General features: G+C 43.7%; 1 protein-coding gene across 1 annotated transcript in view; it reads left to right on the top strand.

Moving 5' to 3' along the window:
* The window catches only part of LOC120065392 (plexin-A1-like), a 384,951-nt gene that overhangs the window by 293,409 nt on the left and 65,516 nt on the right, over positions 1-26,026 (top strand). Inside the window, exons 13-15 of the mRNA XM_039016370.1 lie at positions 2,628-2,751; positions 2,908-3,044; positions 17,060-17,227. Coding sequence (XP_038872298.1) covers positions 2,628-2,751; positions 2,908-3,044; positions 17,060-17,227 — 429 coding nt within the window. The remainder of the gene's footprint in view (positions 1-2,627; positions 2,752-2,907; positions 3,045-17,059; positions 17,228-26,026) is intronic.

Genomic DNA, 26,026 nt, shown 5'->3' with positions numbered 1-26,026 from the left:
GTCTCCCCAGCGCCGTCTGAGCCATCCGTCTCCCCAGCGCCGTCTGAGCCATCCGTCTCCCCAGCGCCGTCTGAGCCATCCGTCTGCCCAGTGCCGTCTGAGCCATCCGTCTGTCCCGAGCCATTAGAGCCGCCCGTCTGTCCCGAGCCGTTAGAGCCGTTAGTCAGTCAGGAGCCGCTAGAGCCATTTGTCAGTCAGGATCTGCCAGAGCCGCCAACCAGACAGGATCTGCCAGAGCCGCCAACCAGACAGGATCTGCCAGAGCCGCCAACCAGACTGGATCTGCCAGAGCCGCCAACCAGACAGGATCTGCCAGAGCCGCCAACCAGACAGGATCTGCCAGAGCCGCCAGCCAGCCATGAGCGTCCAGAGCCGTCAGCCAGCCATGAGCGTCCAGAGCCGTCAGCCAGCCATGAGCGTCCAGAGCCGTCAGCCAGCCATGAGCGTCCAGAGCCGTCAGCCAGCCATGAGCGTCCAGAGCCATCAGCCAGCCATGAGCGTCCAGAGCCGTCAGCCAGCCATGAGCGTCCAGAGCCGTCAGCCAGCCATGAGCGTCCAGAGCCGTCAGCCAGTCATGAGCTGCCCCTCAGCCCAGAGCGGCCATTAATCCAGAACTGCCCCTCAGTCCAGAGCTGTCTCTCTGTCCGGAGCTGCCTTTCAGTCCGGAGTTGCCCCTCTATCCTGAGCTACCTCTCTATCCTGACCTACCTCTCTGTCTTGAGCTATCTCTCTATCCCGGTGCTGCCCCTTGTCACGGTGCTGCCTCTTATCGTAAGGTTACCATTAAAAGTAAGTGGGTGGAATAGGAGGGTGGTCAGTCGTAGGGGGAAACGTAAGCTGGGATTGACTATGGTGGGGTGGGGACCTCGCCCAGAGCCTGAGCCACCACCGTGGTCAGATGCCCATCCAGACCCTCCCCTAAACTTTGTGCTGGTGCGCCCGGAGTTCGCACCTTAAGGGGGGGGTTATGTCACGTTCCTGACCTGTTTTCTGTTAGTTTTTGTATGTGTTAGTTGGTCAGGACGTGAGTTTGGGTGGGCAGTCTATGTTTTCTGTTTCTATGTTGGTTTAAAGGGTGACCTGATATGGCTCTCAATTAGAGGCAGGTGGTTTTCATTTCCTCTGATTGAGAGTCATATTAAGGTAGGTGTTTTCACACTGTTTGTGGTGGGTGGTTGTCTCCTGTGTCAGTGTCTGTATGTTACGCCACACGGGACTGTTTTCGGTTTTGTTTGTTCGTTCGTTTTATGTAGTCAGTTTTCCTGTTATTGCGTTCTTCGTGTTTCATGTAAGTTCGTCGTCCAGGTCTGTCTACATCGTTTATTTGTTTTGTTAATTATTCAAGTGTAGTTCGTTTTTTCGTCTTGTTTAAATAAATCATGTCATCACACAACGCTGCATTTTGGTTCAATCCCTGCTCCTCCTCTTCGGATGAAGAGGAGGAGGAAAGCCGTTACAGAACCACCCACCAATCCAGAACCAAGCAGAGAGTGAGGGGCTAACGCTTGACCCCCGTCTTTCCGGTTACAAGTAGGGCACGTTACCATGATGGCAAACACTTGGCGGCAGTGGTCCACACTGTAAACCAGTCAGGGTGATTTAAAGGCATTTTCCCCATATGGAGCGACTCGGAAGTGACTGCTCGTGTCATCTCTGTAACCCTGTCAGAGCCGTAACGGAGGAGGCAGGTTACGGCAATGAGCACAAAGGTTAGGGTTAACTGGCATGTGCAGTGTGGAGATTAGAGAAGGTCGTCACGGATTCAGGTCTGGTCAAGCTCAGCCCACACGCTCTCACAAAGGAGTAGATGCGCAAACACACGTGCACACACACACGTCCTCCGACAGTAGGTTGTGTGCATACAGCACATGCAAATAGAGTATACACACATAATAATAAATCTGTAAATCTGTGAGACCAAACAAATAATTGCATCGGAACGCGGACGTCATCGCCACGGCGATGGAGAGCGGTTGCCGGGGCCACCTACAGCGAGGACAAAAGTTAATAACTCATCGCAGGCGGATAAAGAGAGGGAGGGAGTGAGGGGGGGACAGCAGAGAGATGGGAAGGATACGAGCTTGTTCAATTAATCACCCCCCTCTCACTTAAATCCATCTCTCTTTTCTTATGTGGCTAATTAACAGTCCAGAGTGTCTGAGGAGGGTAAAACATGAGGGCTCTGTGTGCGTGTCTGTTTGTGTGTGTATGCATGCATGCATCCGTGTATGTGTGTGCTCAAGCCTCTGTGTGTGTGGTGTGTCCGCGCTGATTACACACATGCTAGCACATGTCTGTGTGTGTTCTCGCCCGCGGTGCCCAACCACCTCAGACTCTCGTCCTCTGCCTGAATTTTCCTTTTCATTTGGCAAGCCGCCGCCCAAGGCCAAACACAAGGTTTATGGGGTTATAATCTCCTCTAATACACTCATAGAGACACATTGAACCTCTCTCCTATCGTACGTCTCTAGGTACAAGTGGATGTCATCATCACACACAGTAGCATGGCTATGGATATGTGCAGGGCTATTGCTATGTTCTATGGCTTGGTTACCCTTGGACTAATGCTATGGATATTTAAATGGCTATGATCATATGTGTAGTGCCACTCACTCTCTCTCTCTCAGGATTGTGTGTAAGCTGGCTGATGCGACAGGTTACCGTGTGCAGGAGGCTCACGTGGAAGTATGTGTGAGGGACTGCACACACACCGACTACAAAGTTGTCTCACCCAAGGCCTTCACTTTTGTGGTAAGCTCTCATCATAGCTGTGTTGAAATGTCCTTCTGTAAGGTTGTGTTCTTTCATCAATTGAAAAAGAACAGTTGATCCCAGAACAACAGTTGATCCCAGAACAAATGAATTCCTATATCTGACATCTTCTCTTGGTGTGTTCCTCTTCCCCAGTCTCCCTATTTCACACGGGTACAGCCCTCCAAGGGCCCCCTCTCGGGGGGAACTCGCATCACCATTGAGGGGAGCCACCTCAACGCGGGCAGCGCTGTGGCTGTCAAGATCGGCCTCCATCCCTGCCGCTTCGAGAGGTAAACTCTCATCGCCCACTCGTCTTGTCTTTGGGATGTTGTTTATTATTGATAACATTATTGTGTTTAGTGCTGTATCGATATCTCTATAAGTTAACTGCTGTAAATGGTCGGACTAACTTGCATTTATTTTGAGAATGACTACTGTTATTTGTGACGGGAATGACCATCTCTGCTACGGGCATGACCAACGTTCTATGGTTTACCCTCCATTGAAGAGCAATGATCTAGAATTAGGGTTTCAAATACTCTCTATAGTAATCATGTTTGCCCGTTGCACTACATGTTACGAGCTTGGTAAATTCTCCAACTTTCGATGGGATATTCAGAGAAGCTGGAAAGGCGAGAACACGATACACAGAGAGTCTGTTCTCCTGCAGCGAGCGGTCTCTGCCTTTCATAGTCCGTCATGGTGAAACACACACACACCGTGAACTCGCAGGGTTCCGTGCACTCATATAAAGCCTCAAATGAACATATTAGCAGATGGTCAGAACCTCACAGAGAGGAGAATGCCTTCTTAACACATCTAAGAAGAGGGTTGGGAAACATAGAAAACTAAAAGAATGAAAACTGAATGAGAGAAGAACATGGGAGAAGACAATCAAATGGTCACAGCCCACATCAAACCACCCCACAAGATACTCATTTCATCTTCTCAGTCGCATTTCATAATGAGGAAGAGGAACACTGAGGCAAAACCAGCCAGTTCAGCCCCCCTTTACAGACCCTGGAAATACCCATACATTTATCTTACCCATACATTTATCTTGCTACGCAGACTGTAGTTTCTTGGAACAGTTAGCTTTACATTTAATGTAAGCACTATCAACATGATTGGTGGGTGGTATATAGACAGCCATATGTGACACGGTTTATACAAGGGGAATATATGCATGCTGCAATGACATCTGTTGATATGGGGAAACATGTTGAGCTAAAACCTTGACTAGCCCTGAAAAGACAGCTCCTGTATTTGGTATAGTATAGAATTCCAAATACTAGCGATACAAATGGATGGTAATAATATAATATGATAGTGTTTGATAGAGTTAGGGTTAGTCATCTTGATCTGTTCTGCTACAGTCACACGAGGGCTCCTCTCAATAGTCAAAGGTAGCTTCCTCCCCTAATCTCCTTCATCTGCACTAATCTGAAAAAACAGGATAGGTGAAATCAAGGTGGATGCCCATTGGGAGGTTTGCTGCCACTTTGTCTAGTTCAATCAAAGCCACATTGACATTATCCCACCCCTGGTAAAAAGCCAAACGTAACACAATATCTGCCAATTAATTTGCAGGAATATTGCTCCCAGCGTTTATCTATCACTCTGTATGTAGCCAGTTAGCAATGCTAATGATAACCGTCTTGCAGGTAGACGGAAAACCTTCTAAATTAAATGTTAACTGAAAAGTAAGCTTACCTGGCAGAACTATATAATGATTTTTTGTATCAATTGGGTGGCGATTGTTTTGCAGACTTTGTCATGACGTGTTGCAGCAGTAGGCCTAACAGCAGAAACATCACGATACATCGCTTGCTAGATGCTCAAATAAAGGGAAATTACATTCAAATATTGACATTTTACCGTTTTTTTTTTCAGACCTCAAAAATATTATTGATATGTGTTTTAAGCCGTGACATGGACTCAGAACATCCATTTTCATTGTTTCTCTATGAATAATTGTAATATTGCGAGTAAAAAATGAAACAAAAATCACAAACCAGGAAAAATTTAAATTAAAACAGAAAACAGAATTCAGGGAAATATAATTTTATGGGGCCCTCTTTGTAGTTTATTAACCATTATTTTACCAGGTATGCTAACAGAAAACACATATCTTGTACACCAAGGACCAGGAGAAGAACTGCAGGGTAAAGGAGAAGAGAAGAATGAGCCGATTTGAAAGCTATGAAAATAATAGTAGCTCGAGACAAGTTTCATTTTTTTCAAGTAGCTCTCATGCTAGAAAAGGTTGGTGACCCCTGTACTAGACTTTTGATATTGGAACAGAACATACATAGCATTGTCCTTTCAGACCCGCTCTAGCATAGTGATGTTCTATGTCCCTAAAATAATGGATTTGAAAAGTGACCTAACTTTTCCACGTGTCCCTCACGCCCTAATGTTTTTTCTTTGTCTCAGAGTTCAACACGGCCGCTTTAATCAAAGTGCATTTACCCTAATCATTCAGCCACTCCCTCTGCAACCCCTTTCTTCCACTTTCTCTCTGTCTCTATGTTTATCTATTTCTGGCCCTCTCTTCTCACATTATTTTGTGCCGGCTGACAACAACCTTGTCAAAATATGTACGGTGCACCGCGGGTTTCGCCGGCAAGTGTTATGAAAGTTGTTGCCCGGGCAACAAGACGACGCTAGCGGAATGTGGAAAAGGCGCTTTTCTTTTTCTTATTTTCCTTCCCTTCTTCCCCGTACACCTTTCAGCCATGCCCTGGAAGACGGGGCGTTTAAATTGGTTGTTACGAGACAGCGGGATGTGCTTGCAGAAATGCATCCTAGCTTATTTTCCTTTCCACTTAGTTTCCCCTCAGCTGCTGGTGTCTCACTAATGTGTTTTTGTCCTCTTTCCTCTCTCTCCTTCTCTCTGTTTCTGGTCCACAATAGATGGGATTTATGTCCAAAATAATTGTTGTGAGATAGGAAAGTCTGTGCACTCATCACACACACTGTTGAATAAATATGGCTACAGGTTCATCTGCCTCACCTGAAGCTGCTATAGACCACCAAGTGCTAACACTCAGTATCTGGATAACATGTGTGAAATGCTTGATAATGTATGTGATATCAACAGAGATATATATTCTGGGTGATTTAATAATTGACTGGCTTTCATTAAGCTGCCCACAGCTTCAAACTGTAACCAGTGCCTGCAACCTTGTTCAGGTTATCAGTCAAAATGCCAGGTTAGTGACAAACAGCACAGCAATTAAATCATCAACATGTATTGATCACATATTTACTAAGGCTGCAGATTTTTTATTTAAAGCAGTATCCAAATCCATCGGATGTAGTGACAATATAGTAGCTATATCTAGGAATACCAAAGTTCCAAAGGCTGGGCCTAATATAGTGTATAAGAGGTCATACAATACGTTTTGTAGTGATTCCTATGTTGTTGATGTAAAGAATAGTTGTTGCTCTGTGGTGTGTAATGAGGAGCATCCAGACTCTACACTTGACATATTTATGAAATTGAAATTCCAGTTACTAATAAGCATGCACCCATTAAAAACAGTTAAATCCCTGCGGATTGATGAGAAATTAAAACATTGTGTGGTTGAGAGGGATGAGACAAAAGGAATGGCAAATAAGTCTGGCTGCAAACCGATTGGCAAACGTACTGCAAATTGAGAAATCATGTGACTAAACTGAATAAAAGAACTCGAAACTATACTAAGAAAGAAAGGTAAATTATATAAAGAATGATTGTAAAAAGCTTTGGGGCACCTCAAATGAAATTTTGGGCAAAAAGGTAAACTCAGCTCCATCATTCATTAAATCAGATTGCTCATTCATCACAAAACCCACTGACAAAACCCACTGATAATGATTTTTTTCATTGGTAAGATTAGCAAACTTAAGCATGACTTGCTAGCAACAAATGCTGACACTACACATCCATATATAACTGATTAAATTATGAAATAATAATAGCCTCCAACACTCTACTCAGCAAACTGGATGCTGTCTATCACAGTGCCATCCGTTTTGTCACCAAAGCCCCATATACCACCCACCACTGTGACCTGTATGCTCTCGTCGGCTGGCCCTCGCTACATATTCGTCGCCAGACCCACTGGCTCCAGGTCATCTATACGTCTTTGCTAGGTAATGCTCCGCCTTATCTCAGCTCACTGGTCACCATATCAACACCCACCCGTAGCACACGCTCCAGCAGGTATATCTCACTGGTCATCCCCAAAGCCAACACCTCATTTGGCTGCCTTTCCTTCCAGTTCTCTGCTGCCAATGACTGGAAAGAATTGCAATAATCGCTGAAGTTGGAGACTTATATCTCCCTCACTAACTTTAAGCATCAGCTATCTGAGCAGCTTACCGTTCGCTGCAGCTGTACATAGCCCATCTGTAAATAGCCCACCAAACTACCTACCTCATCCCCATTTTGTTTTAATTTACTTTTTTGCTCTTTTGCACACCAGTATTTCTACTTACACATCATCATCTGCACATCTATCACTTCAGTGTTAATTTGCTAAATTGTAATTACTTCGCTACTATGGCCTATTTATTGCCATACCTCCTTACTCCATTTGCACACACTGTATATAGATATTTCTATTGTGTTATTGACTGTACTTTTGTTTATCCCATGTGTAACTCTGTGTTGTTTTTGTCACACTGCTTTGCTTTATCTTGGCACGGTCGCAGTTGTAAATGAGAACTTGTTCTCAACTGGCCTACCTGGTTAAATAAAGGTGAAATATATATAAAAAAGATATATATAAGATCTAGGCCTACTAGAAAGTGTGTGCCCTCAGGCCTGGAGGGAAGGAAAAGTAATTATGTTAACAAAGAATAGTAAAGCCCCTTTACAGTCTCAAATAGCCAACCAATCATCCTTTTACTAACCCTTAGTAAACGCTTGGTAAAAATGTTGGACAAGATACAATGCTATTTTACTGTAAACAAATTGACAACCGACTTTCAGCATGCTTATGGGGAAGGACATTCAACAAGCAGGGCACAATCATGACTGATGATTGGCTGAGAGAAATTGTTGATAAAAAGATTGTGGGAACCATTTTGTTAGACTTCAGTGTGGCTTTTGACATTATCGATCATAGTCTGCAGATAGAAAAACGTGTGTTATGGCTTTACACCCCCTGCTTTATTGTGGGCAAAGAGTTACCTGTCTAACAGAACACAGAGGGTGTTCTTTAACCTCTAATTCCTCCCAAACCCGGATCCGGGAGCACCCCCATCAGTAAAAAAGCTGACTAGCATAGCCTAGCATAGCGTCACAAGTAAATACTAGCATCTAAATATCATTAAATCACAAGTCCAAGACACCAGATGAAAGATACACATCTTGTGAATCCAGCCATCATTTCTGATTTTTAAAATGTTTTACAGGGAAGACACAATATGTAAATCTATTAGCTAACCACGTTAGCAAAAGACACCACTTTTTTTACTCCACCATTTTTTTACTGCATCAGTAGCTATCACAAATTCGACCAAATAAAAATATAAATAGCCACTAACCAAGAAACAACTTCATCAGATGACAGTCTGATAACATATTTATTGTATAGCATATGTTTTGTTAGAAAAATGTGCATATTTCAGGTATAAATCATAGTTTACCATTGCAGCCACCATCACAACTCTCACCAAAGCAACTAGAATAACTACAGAGACCATCGTGTATTACCTAAATACTCGTCATAAAACATTTATGAAAAATACACAGCGTACAGCAAATGAAAGACACAGATCTTGTGAATCCAGCCAATATTTCAGATTTTCTAAGTGTTTTACAGCGAAAACACAATATAGCGTTATATTAGCTTACCACAATAGCAAACACACAACAGCATTGATTCAAGCCAAAAATAGCGATAACGTATAAACCACCAAAATATATAAATTTTTTCACTGACCTGCTCAGAATTCTTCAGATGACAGTCCTATAACATCATATTACACAATGCATATAGAGTTTGTTCGAAAATGTGCATATTTAGCGGCACAAATCATGGTTATACAATGAGAAAAGTAGCCAAGCTGCCAAGAAAATGTCGGGAGAAATCTTGGGAGAGGCACCTATTCTAATCGATAAATAATCATAAACTTGACAAAAAAATACAGGTTGGACAGCAAATGAAAGATAAATTAGTTCTTAATGCAATCGCTGTGTTACATTTTTAAAATTAACATTACTACAACATACAGCGTGCGTTAAAGCGAGGCTGCACTGAAATTAATGGCGGCTTATGCATTTTACATTTTTCAACAGAACAACGAATTAACAGCATAAATAGTTCTTACTTTTTGATGAACTCCCATCAGAATCTTGGGAAAGGTGTCCTTTGTCCAAAAGAATCGTTGCTCGGTTGTAGAATGTCGTCTTCAACGTTGCAATTAGCAGTAAACATTAGCATGTAAGCCAGAGATACCCAACTCCCTAGAACGCCACAAAAATAAATACCCGAAAATCGCAATATACTGACATAAACTGATATAATTCGGTTTAAAATAACAACATTATGATGTCTTTAAAGCCTATATCGAATAAAAACACAGCCGGATATTTCTAAGAGCTATAACCGAAGGTTCTAGTACGATATGCCAAGGTCCTCCGTGCGTCAGAGCGAAGAGGGAAAAGACCAGACACTTCCTTGCCAAGCTATTTATAACCTTTCAGATCTACGTAGAGACTCCATTTCAAGTCTCACTATTCGCTAACATCCAGGGGAAGGCGTATGCAGTGCATCTCAACCAATAGAAGACAGGCAGATTTATAAACAGATCTCAGAGCAGCTTGCAGAATTCTGCATTCTCACATCCACATAGGAAAATTGCTCTAAGTCCAGTTCTGTTTCACTCACAGATATAATTCAAACGGTTTTAGAAACTAGAGAGTGTTTTCTATCCAATAGTAATAATAATATGCATATTGTACGAGCAAGAATTGAGTACGAGGCAGTTTAATTTGGGAACGTAATTATTACAAAGTGCTAACAGCACCCCCTATTGACAAGAAGTTTAATGGAAGCCTCTCCAACATAATCCAGGTAGAATCAGGAATTCCCCAGGGCAGCTGTCTAGGCCCCTTTTTACTTTTTACTAATGACATGCCACTGGCTTTGAGTAAAGTCTATGTATGCGAATGACTCAACACTATACACGTCCGCTATTACAGCGAGTTAAATCACTGAGCTGCAATTCGTTTCAGAATGGGTGGCAAGGAATAAGCTAGTCCTAAATAAAATTTATAAAATTTAGAATCATTTACTAGGTGACTAAGCTGCTTGGAGTAACCCTGGATTGTGTACTGTCATGGTCAAAACATGTTTATAGAACTATAGCTAAGATGGGGAGAAGTCTGTCCATAATGAGCGCTGCTATGCCTTTTTAACAATACTATCAACAAGGAAGGTCCTACAAGCCCTAGTTTTGTCGCAACTAGACTATTGTTCAGTTGCATACCCCACAACATGCCACCAAAGGTCTCTTCACAATCCCCAAGTCAAGAACAGACTATGGGAGGCGCACAGTACTACATAGAGCCATGGCTAAATGGAACTCTATTCCACATCAGGTAACTGATGCAAGCAGTAGAATCAGATTTAAAAAACAGATACAAATACACCTTATGGAACAGTGGGGACTGTGAAGAGACACACACACAGGCACAGATACATGCATACGCAGACAAGCGCTGGCACGTACATTCACATGATAAAACACACACTCAACACACAGGTACACATGGATTTTGTATTGTAGGTATGTGGTAGTAGAGTAGTCCCCTAAGGGAACACAATGTTTTGTGAAAAGTGTTGTGAAATGTAATGTCATATCACTTTTTAAATTGTATATAACTGCCTTAATGTTGCTGGACTTCAGGAAGAGTAGCTGCTGCCTTGGCAGGAACTGTTGGGGATCCTTGATAAATTCAAATATACACACACATACAGCCTGAACACACATACCTCCACACCCACACACATAGCTTTTTTGACGTGAATTTGTATTCCCATTCAAAATGCTATTTTCCCTAAACCCAAAACTTTAACCCCAAAACCTGAACTCCTAACCTTAACCCTAAGGTCCACATCTGCGCCCCCTCATAAATCAAATTAGCATAATAAAAAACTCCCCATAAAAATCTGTCAGTTTAAGCTAGAGATCTGTTATTTGCATTGGATGTGTCTCAATCCACCGCATCCGCCTATGTCGCACTTCCGCATCTGCGGGGAAAGATGATAGAGCTCGAGCAGTGTTTGTCAGACCATGAGACATCCAAAATTTGTCTGTAGCGTCTGAACGGTTTGGCTTCTCAAGAACACGATTGTGTTCTCTGTTTTGCTCTACGACCCCCACAACATCGTGGGATCCATCTGAAGTTGGTACAGCCAATCTGCCAACTTCTTTCTGTAGCAACCAAAATAGTTTGGGCTACACGCTGTGACTCCTCCGTGGGAAGGTGAGACTCACAAACACGTACATGTTGGTTGTTTTGCTCTAGGACACCCACAGGCCAAAATGACTCATCTGAAGATCCCCCGGTACCAGTTGGAAAAATGAAAGGAAGTACAGTGCATTCGGAAAGTACAGCCTTATTCCAAAATGGATTGAATTCTTTTTTCTCTCATCAATCTACACACTATACCCTATAATGACACAAAAGCGGTTTTATTTGTAGATTTTTTGCTAAAGGACTCAGTACTTTGTTGAAGAACCTTTGACAGCGATTACAGCCTCTTATTGGCAATGACGCTACACGCTTGGCACACCTGTATTTGGGGAGTTTCTCCCATTCTTCTCTACAGATCCTCTCAAGCTCTGTCAGGTTGGATGGGGAGCGTCACTGCACAGCTATTTTCAGGTCTCTCCAGAGATGTTCAATCGGGTTCAATTCCGGGCTCTCGCTGGGCCACTCAGAGACTTGTCCCGAAGTTACTCCTGCGTTGTCTTGGCTGTGTGCTTAGGGTCATTTTCCTGTTAGAATGTGAACCTTGCCCCAGTCTGAGGTCCTGAGCCTTCTAGAGCAGGTTTTCATCAATGATCTCTCTGGACTTTGTTCCATTTATCTTTCCCTCGATCCTGACTAGTCTCCCAGTCCCTGCCACTGAAAAACATCCCCACAGCATGATGCTGTCACTCATGCTTCACAGCAGGGATGGTGCCAGGTTTCCTCCAAACGTAACGCTTCTAGAGTTCTATCTTGGTCAATCATGGTCTGAGTCCTTTAGGTGCCTTTTGGCAAACTCCAAGCAGGCTGTCATGTTCCTTTTACTGAGGAGTGATTGGTGGAAGGTTGCAGAAATGGTTGTCCTTCTGGATGGTTCTTCCATCTCCACAGAGGAACTCTGGAGTTCTGTCAGAGTGACCACCAGGTTCTTGGTCACCTCCATGACTAAGGCCCTTCTCTCCCAATTGCTCAGTTTGGCCGGGCGGCCTGCTCTAGAAAGAGTATTGTTGGTTCCAAACTTCTTCCATTTAAGAATTATGGAGGCCACTGTGCTCTTGGGGACATTCAATGCTGCAGAATGTTTTTGGTACCCTTCCCCAGATCTGTGCCTTGACACAATCCTGTCTCGGAGCACTACTGACAATTCCTTCAACCTCATGACCTGATTTTTGCTCTGACATGCACTGTCAACTGTGGGACCTTATATAGACAGGTGTGTGCAATTTTAAAACATGTCCAATCATGAATTTACCACAGGTGGACTCCAATCAAGGATGATCAATGGAAACAGGATGCACCTGAGCTCAATTTTGAGTCCCATAGCAAAGAGTCTGAATACTTATGTAAATCTGGTATTTTAAAAGAACATTTCTAAAAACATGTATTTCGCATCGTCATTATGGGGCATTGTTTGTAGATTGATGAAGAAAAAAACCATTTAATCAATTTTAGAATAAGGCTGTAACGTAACAAAATGTGGAAAATGTTAAGGGGTCTGAAAACGTTCTGAATGCACTACATAGGGAGACTGTTTAGTGCCAAAAATAAGGGGTTAAATACATGAAAAATATTTCTCAGATATAAGACAGAAACTGAGGGGACTATCTGTTCCATGTAGTGACTCTGTTATCCAATGCATTTGTATGGGCTAATAGCAGTAAAGCCAAGTCAAATAAAAAGGTATTCTTTTTTATTTATATTTTTTATGCTTCAAGGGGTCTTAAAATTGAAAATGAAATTGTAAAATGATCCTTGATATGATGTTAAAACAATTCCAGATGGCTTAGTAGAACCCCCTCCCCCTGCTTATACAGGGCTTAGACTGTTTAGAGCCAATAACAAAGGGTTAAATGCATGTAAAAAATAAACTAAAATATCCCAATCTTTCTTATATCTCTCAGATATAGGACAGACACTTCAGAACAAACTTCCTTTTGATTTTTGGGGTGGAACTTTCTGATTCTCCATGTATTGAATCTGTTATTCAATGCGGCTTCAACAGGTCTTGGACTTGGTGAAACCAAACCCTAAACCTAACCCTTATGCCTAAAATAGAATTTTAACAAATTCTGGTCATGAAAACAGTCCAGACTTTTCAAAATGTTCTGGTCTCTTGTCAGGACATTCTTGTCCTGATAATGTAGGAAAACATTTACACACGCACACGCACAAAAACAAACACACAAACACACAAACACACAATACAGTCACAGGATCCCTCACATTATACTGATGTACAAACACGCACTACATCTTTTGGATGTCTGCTTTGCCAACACAACATTTTGTCAAGGTGTTGGAAGTAACCTACTCTGCAGAGTGCAACGTTTGGCTAACAAAGCCAAACCACAAAAAACTTTCATAACACAGCACAGCTGGCTGCATGTCGGGGGAGGTTGCATCACATTGTGATGACCGGCAGTCTCTGAGACTGCTGCCACTTCATATCAGTCAGGGAGAAGGCTGCCACTCCAGATCAATCAGGGAAAAAGCGACTGCTTCCACTCCAGATCAGTCAGAGAGAAATAGACGGCTGACACTCCAGATCAGTCAGGGAGAAATAGACAGCTGACACTCCAGATCAGTCAGAGAGAAATAGACGGCTGACACTCCAGATCAGTCAGGGAGAAATAGACAGCTGACACTCCAGATCAGTCAGGGAGAAAGAGACGGCTGACACTCCAGATCAGTCAGGGAGAAAGAGACGGCTGACACTCCAGATCAGTCAGGGAGAAAGAGACGGCTGACACTCCAGATCAGTCAGGGAGAAAGAGACGGCTGACACTCCAGATCAGTCAGGGAGAAAGAGACGGCTGACATTCCAGATCAGTCAGGGAGAAAGAGACGGCTGACACTCCAGATCAGTCAGGGAGAAAGAGACGGCTGACATTCCAGATCAGTCAGGGAGAAAGAGACGGCTGACACTCCAGATCAGTCAGGGAGAAATAGACGGCTGACATTCCAGATCAGTCAGGGAGAAAGAGAAGGCTGACATTCCAGATCAGTCAGGGAGAAAGAGACGGCTGACACTCCAGATCAGTCAGGGAGAAAGAGACGGCTGACATTCCAGATCAGTCAGGGAGAAAGAGAAGGCTGACACCAGATCAGTCAGGGAGAAAGAGACGGCTGACACTCCAGATCAGTCAGGGAGAAAGAGACGGCTGACACTCCAGATCAGTCAGGGAGAAAGAGACGGCTGACACTCCAGATCAGTCAGGGAGAAAGAGACGGCTGACACTCCAGATCAGTCAGGGAGAAAGAGACGGCTGACACTCCAGATCAGTCAGGGAGAAATAGACGGCTGACACTCCAGATCAGTCAGGGAGAAATAGACGGCTGACACTCCAGATCAGTCAGGGAGAAAGAGACGGCTGACACTCCAGATCAGTCAGGGAGAAAGAGACGGCTGACACTCCAGATCAGTCAGGGAGAAAGAGACGGCTGACATTCCAGATCAGTCAGGGAGAAAGAGACAGCTGACACTCCAGATCAGTCAGGGAGAAATAGACGGCTGACATTCCAGATCAGTCAGGGAGAAAGAGACGGCTGACACTCCAGATCAGTCAGGGAGAAAGAGACGGCTGACATTCCAGATCAGTCAGGGAGAAAGAGAAGGCTGACACTCCAGATCAGTCAGGGAGAAAGAGACGGCTGACACTCCAGATCAGTCAGGGAGAAAGAGACGGCTGACACTCCAGATCAGTCAGGGAGAAATAGACGGCTGACACTCCAGATCAGTCAGGGAGAAAGAGACGGCTGACACTCCAGATCAGTCAGGGAGAAAGAGACGGCTGACACTCCAGATCAGTCAGGGAGAAAGAGACGGCTGACACTCCAGATCAGTCAGGGAGAAAGAGACGGCTGACACTCCAGATCAGTCAGGGAGAAATAGACGGCTGACACTCCAGATCAGTCAGGGAGAAAGAGAAGGCTGACACTCCAGATCAGTCAGGGAGAAATAGACGGCTGACACTCCAGATCAGTCAGGGAGAAAGAGACGGCTGACACTCCAGATCATTCAGGGAGAAAGAGACGGCTGACACTCCAGATCAGTCAGGAGGAAAGAGACGGCTGACGCTCCAGATCAGTCAGGGAGAAATAGACGGCTGACACTCCAGATCAGTCAGGGAGAAAGAGACGGCTGACACTCCAGATCAGTCAGGGAGAAATAGATGGCTGACACTCCAGATCAGTCAGGGAGAAAGAGAAGGCTGACATTCCAGATCAGTCAGGGAGAAATAGACGGCTGACACTCCAGATCAGTCAGGGAGAAATAGACGGCTGACACTCCAGATCAGTCAGGGAGAAATAGACGGCTGACACTCCAGATCAGTCAGGGAGAAATAGACGGCTGACACTCCAGATCAGTCAGGGAGAAATAGACGGCTGACACTCCAGATCAGTCAGGGAGAAAGAGACGGCTGACACTCCAGATCAGTCAGGGAGAAAGAGACGGCTGACACTCCAGATCAGTCAGGGAGAAAGAGACGGCTGACACTCCAGATCAGTCAGGGAGAAAGAGACGGCTGACACTCCAGATCAGTCAGGGAGAAAGAGAAGGCTGACACTCCAGATCAGTCAGGGAGAAATAGACGGCTGACACTCCAGATCAGTCAGGGAGAAAGAGACGGCTGACACTCCAGATCAGTCAGGGAGAAAGAGACGGCTGACACTCCAGATCAGTCAGGGAGAAAGAGACGGCTGACACTCCAGATCAGTCAGGGAGAAAGAGACGGCTGACATTCCAGATCAGTCAGGGAGAAAGAGACGGCTGACATTCCAGATCAGTCAGGGAGAAAGAGACGGCTGACACTCCAGATCAGTCAGGGAGAAATAGACGGCTGACACTCCAGATCAGTCAGGGAGAAAGAGACGGCTGACACTCCAGATCAGTCAGGGAGAAAGAGACTGCTGTTCTTGGCGCTCTTATGGGGCTTTCACACCAAATTGGTTTGGAGGTTTTTTTCAAAACATCGGGAGCATTTTCCCACTTAGTTCGGTTCATTTGGACTGGTGAACACTATCAGCCCTCGGGAGCGCACTAAACAACGCACCGTGGTTCACTCAAAAAGGGTGGCCTCGGTCCGATTTCATACCATGGTGCGGTTGGCTGCAGGTGAGAATGCAGTCCAGACCAAACACAGGACAATAACCAGAGGTGCACAGTATTAATGGTTGTTTGACTGAAAGCATTTTATGAAATGCATACAGTACCATAACTTCATATCATTCTTTGAGTAGCAATGCATTTATGAGCGCATCCAGTGCAGATTTGGGGAGACTGGGTCTGTACCAGGGATATAGTCTACTGAATAAATTCACTATTCAAGTCACAGTTAGTTTCTATTACGCTTTTTCCTCCCGGATGTTGTTGGAAGACAAAAGCGACAGTAATATGAAGTTTGGGACACACAAGTTATGCTTTTTGATAGTCATAGATCGATTTAACTTGAGCATTTTTATCCAATAAACTAATGACTTTCAAGAAAAGGTGGTTTTGTTTAGGCATTTTAGTTCGTTTGATATTTGGTAATGTAAAACCAAACAGACAAAATTAAAAAAATACAAATAACCGAACTATGATTCAAACTATAGCTCAGAACAATGTGTGAAAACTCCCTTAGAGTTCTTGTGTGGTTGGGTGTGTGTGTGTGTGTGTGTCATGTTTAGCATTGTTGAAGATCTTTACAGAGCAGAGGTTACGTGTGGTGTTATTTTTTTTGTCTCTGTGTGTGAGTGTGCCTCGTGTGGCCCTCATCTTAGTTAGAGCGTGTGTGTGTGTATGTATGACATGCTTTTCCTTCATGTTACACACTCCCTCTTCCCTTCCAGGCGGAGTGCCAGGGAGATGGTGTGTGTGACCCCGGCGGGTCAGAGTCCTGGAGGTACCCCCGTCATGGTGGACATCAACTCAGCTGAGCTCAGAAACCCAGAGATCAAATTCAACTACACCGATGACCCCACCATCTTTAAGATCGAACCTGACTGGAGCATCGCTAGGTGAGGGTCTTAAACTGAATGGTACTGGTCTTAACTGGTCTTAACAGATTGCTTTAGATCTTTTGTTGGACAATACAGTTTAATTTGTGTTTTAATTCTATGTAGAGATCTGAAAGGAATGGATAGGTGTAATTACGCCTGTAGTTTGTACTGCAGTCGATGCAAAGACTGTATAAATACGCACTGACTTATTCAAATGAGACAATGTGGCGTGACAGTTTGCTGCGGCAATATTTATGAACAAACACAAGCTGTGTGCAGAGCAGGAAGTGGATTCTGATGCAAAATGGGCTCGATAGAATGATCTAGAAAAACTGAGTTGAGTTCATTTCTCAATTTTATCTGAATGTAAACCAGTAGCTACCAGGTAGGCAGATAACACTGTTGATGCTCCCGGAAATAGTAATGACAGCCTACCCCGGCCAAACCCTAACCTGGAAGACACTGGTCCAATTGTGCAACGCACTATGGGACTCCCAATCACGGCCGGTTGTGATACAGTTTGGTATCAAACCAGGGTCTGTAGTGACTCCTCTAGCACTGAGATGCAGTGCCTTAGATCGCTGCGCCACTTGGGAGACCCAAATGGAATCATGTAGTAACCAAAAAAGTGTTAAACAAAAGCTGGTTGAGATTATTCAAAGTAGCCACCCTTTGCCTTGATGACAGCTTTGCACACGCTTGGCATTCTCTCAACCAGCTTCATGAGGTAGTCACCTGGAATGCATTTAACAGGTGTGCTTTGTTAAATGTTAATTTGTGGAATTTCTTTCCTTAATGCATTTGAGCAAATCAGTTGTGTTGTGACAAGGTAGGGGTGGTATACAGAAGATAGCCCTATTTGGTAAAAGACCAAGTCCATATTATGGCAAGAACAGCTCAAATAAGCAAAGAGAAACGACAGTCCATCATTACTTTAAGACATGACGGTCAGTCAATTCTGCAGTCGCAAAAACCAAATCAAATCAAATCCAATTTTATTCGTCACATACACATGGTTAGCAGATGTTAATGCAAGTGTAGCGAAATGCTTGTGCTTCTAGTTCCGACAATGCAGTAATAACCAACGAGTAATCTAACCTAACAATTTCACAACAGATACCTTATACACACAAGTGTAAAGGGATGAAGAATATGTACATAAAGATATATGAATGAGTGTTGGTACAGAACGGCATAGGCAAGATGCAGTAGATGGTATCGAGTACAGTATATACATATGAGATGCGTAATGTAGGGTATGTAAACATTATATTAAGTGGCATTGTTTAAAGTGGCTAGTGATACATGTATTACATAAAGATGGCAAGATGCAGTAGGTGGTATAGAGTACAGTATATACATATGAGATGCGTAATGTAGGGTATGTAAACATTATTTTAAGTGGCATTGTTTAAAGTGGCTAGTGATACATTTTTTACATGTATGGCAGCAGCCACTCAATGTTAGTGGTGGCTGTTTAACAGTCTGATGGCCTTGAGATAGAAGCTGTTTTTCATCAAGCGCTATGATGAAACTGGCTCTCATAAGGACTGCCACAGGAAAGGAAGACTGAGTTACCTCTGCTGCAGAGGATACGTTCATTAGAGTTACCAGCCTCACAAATTGCAGCTAAAATAAATGCTTCACAGATTCAAGTAATAGACACATCTCAACATCAACTGTTCAGAGGAGACTGCGTGAATCAGGCCTTCATGGTCAAATTGCTGCAAAGAAACCACTACTAAAGGACACCAATCAGAAGAAGAGACTTGCTTGGGCCAAGAAACACGAGCCAAGGACACAAGACTAGTGGAAATCTGTCCTTTCATCTGATTAGTTCAAATGTAAGATTTTTGGTTCCAACCTCCGTGTCTTTGTGAGATGCAGAGTAGGTGAACAAATTATCTTTGCATCTGTGGTTCCCACCGTGAAGCACAGAGGAGGAGGTGTGATGGTGTGCGGGTGCTTTACTGGTGACACCTTCAGTGATTTATTTAGAATTCAAGGCATACTAAACCAGCATAGCTACCACAGCATTCTGCAGCAATACGCCATCCCATCTGGTTTGCGCTTAGTAGGACTATAATTTGTTTTTCCACAGGACAATGAACCCACACACCTCCAGCATGTGTAAAGGCTATTTGACCAAGAATGAGAGTGATGGTGTGCTGCATCAGATGACCTGGCCTACACAATCACCTGACTTCAACCCAATTGAGATGGTTTGGGAGGAGTTGGACCGCATGGTGAAGGAAAAGCAGCCAACAAGTGCTCAGCATATGTGGGAACTTCTTCAAGACTGTGGGAAAAGCATTCCAGGTGAAGCTGGTTGAGAGAATGCCAAGAGAGTGCAAAGCTGTCATTAAGGCAAAGGGGGGCTGCTTTGAATAATCTCAACCATCTTTTGTTGAACACTTTTTTGGTTACTACATCATTCCATATGTGTTATTTCATAGTTTTGATGTCTTCACTGTTATTTTACAATGTAGAAAATAGTGAAAATAAAGAGAAACCCTTGAATGAGTAGGTGTGTCCAAACATGACTGTATATTTAAAAAATATATGTTATTTTATTATTTTCCCCTAACCCTACCACCCCTGTTTAAATTGGAGTAAACTAATGAACAACAACACTTAGTCTTCTACTTACAGTTTATACATACTATATAAATTTTTCTGACACAATGTATTTCACAGAAGTGATATATTTTTGGAACACGCTCTGTGCCACCTGTCTTGCAATGCATTTTAAATACTGTACATAATAGGTATTAAAGGGACACTTCAACTGGCGGCAGGTAGCCTTGGTGTTAGAGCGTTGGGCCAGTAACCGAAAGGTTGCTGGATCGAATCCCCGAGCTGACAAGGTATTAATCTGTCATTCTGCCCCTGAGCAAGGCAGTCAACCCACTGTATGTCGATTAAGGCAGCCCCCCACACTTCTCTGATTCAGAGGGGTTGGTTTAAATGCAGAAGACACATTTCAGTTGAAAGCTGTACAACTGTTGTCAGTTGTCAGTTGTACAACTGACTAGGTATCCCCCTTTCCCCTTCCCCAACACTTTTCAACTGAAAACTCACATGTTTTACTACATGTATGGTGCTGCTGGACATGGATATGAATTAAAACATTTATGAAGTGCACCTTTTAATATGCATTTATAGTTGCTTATAAGGACACATAGAGATTGTAGATTGAAAACAAGTTCAATGGGGAGTGGATCCAGGTGAGGACACAATGTGCACTCACAAGGTGAAATTGACCCTAGATGCTGATCCTGGGTCAGTTTGGATTTCTCCCGCTAATGGTTAAGGTTAGGTTTGAGGGAGGGGAATCTGATCCTAGATCTGTACCTAGAGGAAACTTAATTTGAATAGGCTCTGAATAAGCTGTGTTGCTCAGGGACAAGTAAGCAGTGCTCTTTGAATAGCTTTGGTGGGAGAAAAAAACAGCAACCACTTGGGAAAAAAATACAAAAAAATAAAATGGCTACCCTGGAGTAAGTAAGCACAAAGTATTTCCAAGTGCTTTTTGATGATTTGGCAGTTGCGTCTCAAGGGCGCCAAAACAGACCTGAAGCCGCTAGACACAAAATGGCAGTCAGTCGCTAGGGGGAACGGAACAAACCACCATGGAGACATCACGGTGGGTAGTTGGCGCTGACAGACATGGTCGCCTCGCATCGAGTCCTTAGGAAACTATTCAGTATTTTGCTTTTTTATGTATTATTTCTTACATTGTTACCCCGGGAAGTCTTAAGTCTTATTACATACAGCCGGGAAGAACTATTAGATATAAGAGCGATGTCAACTTACCAACATTACGACCAGGAATACGACTTTCCCGAAGTGGATCCTCTGTTTGGACCACCACCCAGGACAATGGATCTAATCCCAGAAGCCGACCCAAGACAACGGCGGGGGCAGACAGAGCGGCCTCCTTGTCAGGCTCCGTAGATGTGCACATCGCCCACCGCTCGCGAGTATACTACTCGCCAATGTCCAGTCTCTTGACAACAAGGTAGACAAAATCCGAGCAAGGGGGTTGCCTTCCAGAGATTGTAACGTTCTCCGTTTCACGGAAACATGGCTGTCTCGGATATGTTGTCGGAATCAGTTCAGCCACCGGGCTTCTCCATGCGTCGCACCGACAGAGATACACACCTCTCTTGGAAGAGGAAGGGCGGGGATGTATGCTACATGATTAACGACTCATGGTGTAATCATAACAACATACAGGAACTCAAGTCCTTCTGCTCACCCGACCTAGAATTCCTCACATCAAATGCCGGCCATGTTACCTTCCAAGAGAATTCTCGTCAGTTATCGTCACAGCTGTGTACATTCCCCCTCAAGCAGACACCAAGATAGCCTTAAAGGAACTTCACTGGACTCTATGTAAACTGGAAACCATATATCCTGAGGCTGCATTTATTGTAGCTAGGGATTTTAACAAAGCAAATTTGAAATCTAAATCAGCTAATTGATTGCACTACAGGTGGGGGTAATACACTAGACCACTGCTACTGTAACTTCTGTGATGCATACAAAGCCCTGCCCCGCCCTCCCTTTGGCAAATCCGACTACGGCGCCATCTTGCTCCTACGATCGTATAGGCAGACACTCAAACAGGATGTACCCGTGACTAGAACCATTCAACACTGTTTGACCAATCGGAATCCACGCTTCAAGATTGTGTTGATCACGCGGACTGGGATATGTTCCGGTCAGCCTCAGAGAATAACATACGCTGACTTGGTGAGTGGATTTATAAAGAAGTGCATTGAAGATGTTGTACTCACTGTGACTATTAAAATCTATCCTAACCAGAAACCGTGGATGGGTGGTGCCATTCACACAAAACTGAAAGCGCGAACCACCACATTTAACCATGGAAAGAGGTCTGGGAATATGCCTGAATATAAACAGTGTAGTTATTCCCCCCGCAAGGCAATCAAACAAGCGAAATGCCGGTACAGGGACAAAGTGGAGTCGCAATTCAATGGCTCAGACACAAGACGTATGTGGCAGGGTCTACAGGAAATCACGGACTACAAAAAGAAAACCAGCCACGTCACGGACACCGACGTCACACTTCCAAACAAACCACCGTCGCGGCCCGCTAACAAGTACTGCGCCCCCCTCTCCTTCTCTGTGGCCGCCGTGAGTAAAACATTTAGACGTGTTAACCCTCGCAAGGCTGCTGTCCCAGCCAACATCCCTAGCCACGTCCTCAGATAACTGAACTAAATGACTACCGCCCCGTAGCACTCACTTCTGTCATCATGAAGTGCTTTGAGAGACTAGTCAAGGTTCAGATCACCTTCACCTTACCGGCCACCCTAGACCCACTTCAGTGGCAGGCCGCCCCGCTTGATTACCAACAACGATGAGACAGCCTACAGGGAGGAGGTGAGGGCACTCAGAGTGTGGTGTCAGGAAAACAATGTCTCACTCAATGTCAACAAAACAAAGGAGATGATCATGGACTTCATGAAACAGCAGAGGGAGCATCCCCTATCCACATACTAGGGACAGCAGTGGAGAAAGTGGAAAGTTTTAAGTTACTCGGCGCACACATCAACGAGAAACTGAAATGGTCCACCCACACAGACAGTGTGATGAAGACAAATGGATCACTATTCATTTTAAACAATGCCACTTTAAATATTGCCACTTTAATAATGTATACATATCTTACATTAGTCATATCATATGTATATACTGTTTTTTTATACCATCTATTGCACTTTGCCTATGCCACTCGACCATTGCTCATCCATATATTTACAGTTGAAGTCGGAAGTTTACATACACTTAGGTTGGAGTCATTAAAACTCGTTTTTCAACCACTCCACAAATTTATTTTTAACAAACTATAGTTTTGTCAAGTTGGCTAGGACATCTACTTTGTGCATGACACAAGTAATTTTTCCAACAATTGTTTACAGACAGATTATTTCACTTATAATTCACTGTATCACAATTCCAGTGGGTCAGAAGTTTACATACACTAAGTTGACTGTGCCTTTAAACAGCTTGGAACATTTCAGAAAATGATGTCATGGCTTTAGAAGCTTCTGATAGGCTAATTGTCATCATTTGAGTCAATTGGAGGTGTACCTGTGGATGTATTTCAAGGCCTACCTTCAAACTCAGTGCCTCTGCTTGACATCATGGAGAAATCAGCCAAGACCTCAGAAAAAAATTGTAGACCTCCACAAGTCTGGTTCACACTTGGGAACAATTTCCAAACGCCTGAAGGTACCATGTTCATATGTACAAACAATAGTATGCAAGTATAAACACCATGGGACCACGGAGCCATCATACAGCTCAGGAAGGAGATGCGTTCTGCCTCCTAGAGATGAAAGTACTTAGGTGCAAAAAGTGCAAATCAATCCCAGAACAACAGCTAAGAACCTTGTGAAGATGCTGGAGGAAACAGGTACAAAAGTATCTATATCCACAGTAAAACGAGTCCTATATCAACATAACCTGAAAGGCCGCTCAGCAAGGAAGAAGCCACTGCTCCAAAACTGCCATAAAAAACCCAGACTACGGTTTGCAACTGCACATGGGGACAAAGATCGTACTTTTTGGAGAAATGTACTCTGGTCTGATGAAACAAAAATACAACTGTTTGGCAATAATGACCATCATTATGTTTGGGGGAAAAATGGGGAAGCTTGCAAGCTGAAGAACACAATCCCAACCGTGAAGCACGGGGGTGGCAGGATCATGTTGTGGGGGTGCTTTGCTGCAGGAGGGACTGGTGCACTTCACAAAATAGATGGCATCAAGAGGATGGAAAATTATGTGGATATATTGAAGCAACATCTCAAGACATCAGTGGGGAAGTTAAAGCTTGGTCGCAAATGGGTCTTCCAAATGGACAATTACCCCAAGCATACTTCCAAAGTTGTGGCAAAATGGCTTAAGGACAACAAAGTCAAAGTATTGGAGTGGCCATCACAAAGCCCTGACCTCAATCCCATAGAAAATGTGATGGCAGAACGGAAAAGTTTGTGCGAGTAAGGAGGCCTGCAAACCTGACTCAGTTACACCAGCTCTGTCAGGAGGAATGGGCCACAATTCACCCAAAGTTGTGTGGGAAGCTTGTGGGAGGCTACCTGAAATGTTTGACCCAAGTTAAACAATTTAAAGGCAATGCTACCAAATACTAATTTAGTGTATGTAAACGTCTGACCCACTGGGAATGTGATGAAAGAAAAAAAAGCTGAAAAAGATCATTCTCTCTACTATTATCCTGACATTTCACATTCTTAAAATAGTGGTGATCCTAACTGACCTAAGACAGGGAATTATTACTAGGATTAAATGTCAGGAGTTGTAAAAAACTGAGTTTAAATTTATTTGGCTAAGGTGTATGTAAACTTCCAACTTCAACTGTATTTCTTCATATTCTCTTTAGCCCCTTTTAGATTTGTGTGTGTTAGGTAGTTGTGGGGGAACTGTTAGATTACTTGTTAGATATTACTGCACTGTTGGAACCAGAAGCACAAGTATTTCGCTACACTCGCATTAGCATCTGCTGACCATGTGTATGTGACAAGTAAAATTTGATACGTCTACGGGGAGAGAGACGATCAACAGACTACCGATGAGAAAAGCTCACTACAATCTTGAAGCTGATGAGAAGTGCGAGGAGGCGAGCGATCTCATTTGGAACAGAAGTGTGAAGTAGTGAAGACGAAGAAATAAAAAGTTGATAGCATTATTTAGTATTAGCCTCAGAAGAGGCAGTAACCTCGCTGGCTTTCTCGTTTGCTGTTTGTCTCAACGCTCCCAGAGGATTGGCTGTTACTCCTCTCGGCCAATCACGGCTTGTGTTTAATTTCGTCGCCGCGTCCGCTGCAAACAATAACAGTGGATACGACAAAACACGTGCACTACGCAACGTCGGTGACACGACTCGCACTTGTTACTTTCCAGCTTCTGCTGAGTTACTGGTGTTCAGCCTGCGCTAACATCACAGTGACAGAACAGCACAGCAGAGATGGCACATAGGAATGGGTTGGAGATATGCCTTGACATTCTCACAACATTATCACACTGTTACCTGGATTCAGTAGTAGTCAACACCTACTTTTGAACCACTCTCACCACACACTCTTACCTCTTTGACCTCTTTGTCTGTAACAAGTCTTTGATTTAGTGTCTTTACTCTAAACCAGGGATGGATGGGCAACTGATGGCCCCTGGGCCGCACTCATTCGGGGTCTCAACTTACTGTTGCGAGTTCGAATAGTATGTGTGTGACAAATTTGTTTGTGCATCTCTTATGTCAGTCACTGATAGTCAGTCAATTAGCCCATGTCAGCTAACATTTTTTAGATTGCTAAATTAGTTTAGCGGCCAGCTATCTCAACTTGTTATCAACTTTGTTTTTAAATGATCCCCTCATTTAAGGGGGGCCAGTAAAATGTGTTTCACTTGGTGTGTGTGTGTGTGTGTGTGTGTGTGTGTGTGTGTGTGTGTGTGTGTGTGTGTGTGTGTGTGTGTGTGTGGAGGAGGGGGGGCGAGCAGCTGCAGCCTCTCTTTGCTCTTCAAAGACAAGCAGGTGGACCTAAAGCTCACTACAATCTTGAAGCTGACGCAAGATTCAGTGTTGCAATGTCATTTTTCCACAAAAAAAGGGCGGCTCCTTGTGATATGCTCTGTCATTCAACATACTTTTTTACAACCTGATAATACAGTGGGGGCTATATAGGCTATTCATCAAAGTAGCCTACTTTGCATTGATAACCAAATATAATCTCAGCGACTGCTCAAACAGTAAACCAAACAACAGGA

This window comes from Salvelinus namaycush, chromosome 20, assembly GCF_016432855.1.
Source record: "Salvelinus namaycush isolate Seneca chromosome 20, SaNama_1.0, whole genome shotgun sequence".
Lineage (NCBI taxonomy): Eukaryota > Metazoa > Chordata > Actinopteri > Salmoniformes > Salmonidae > Salvelinus > Salvelinus namaycush.
This window is presented reverse-complemented; position numbering and strand designations above follow the sequence as displayed.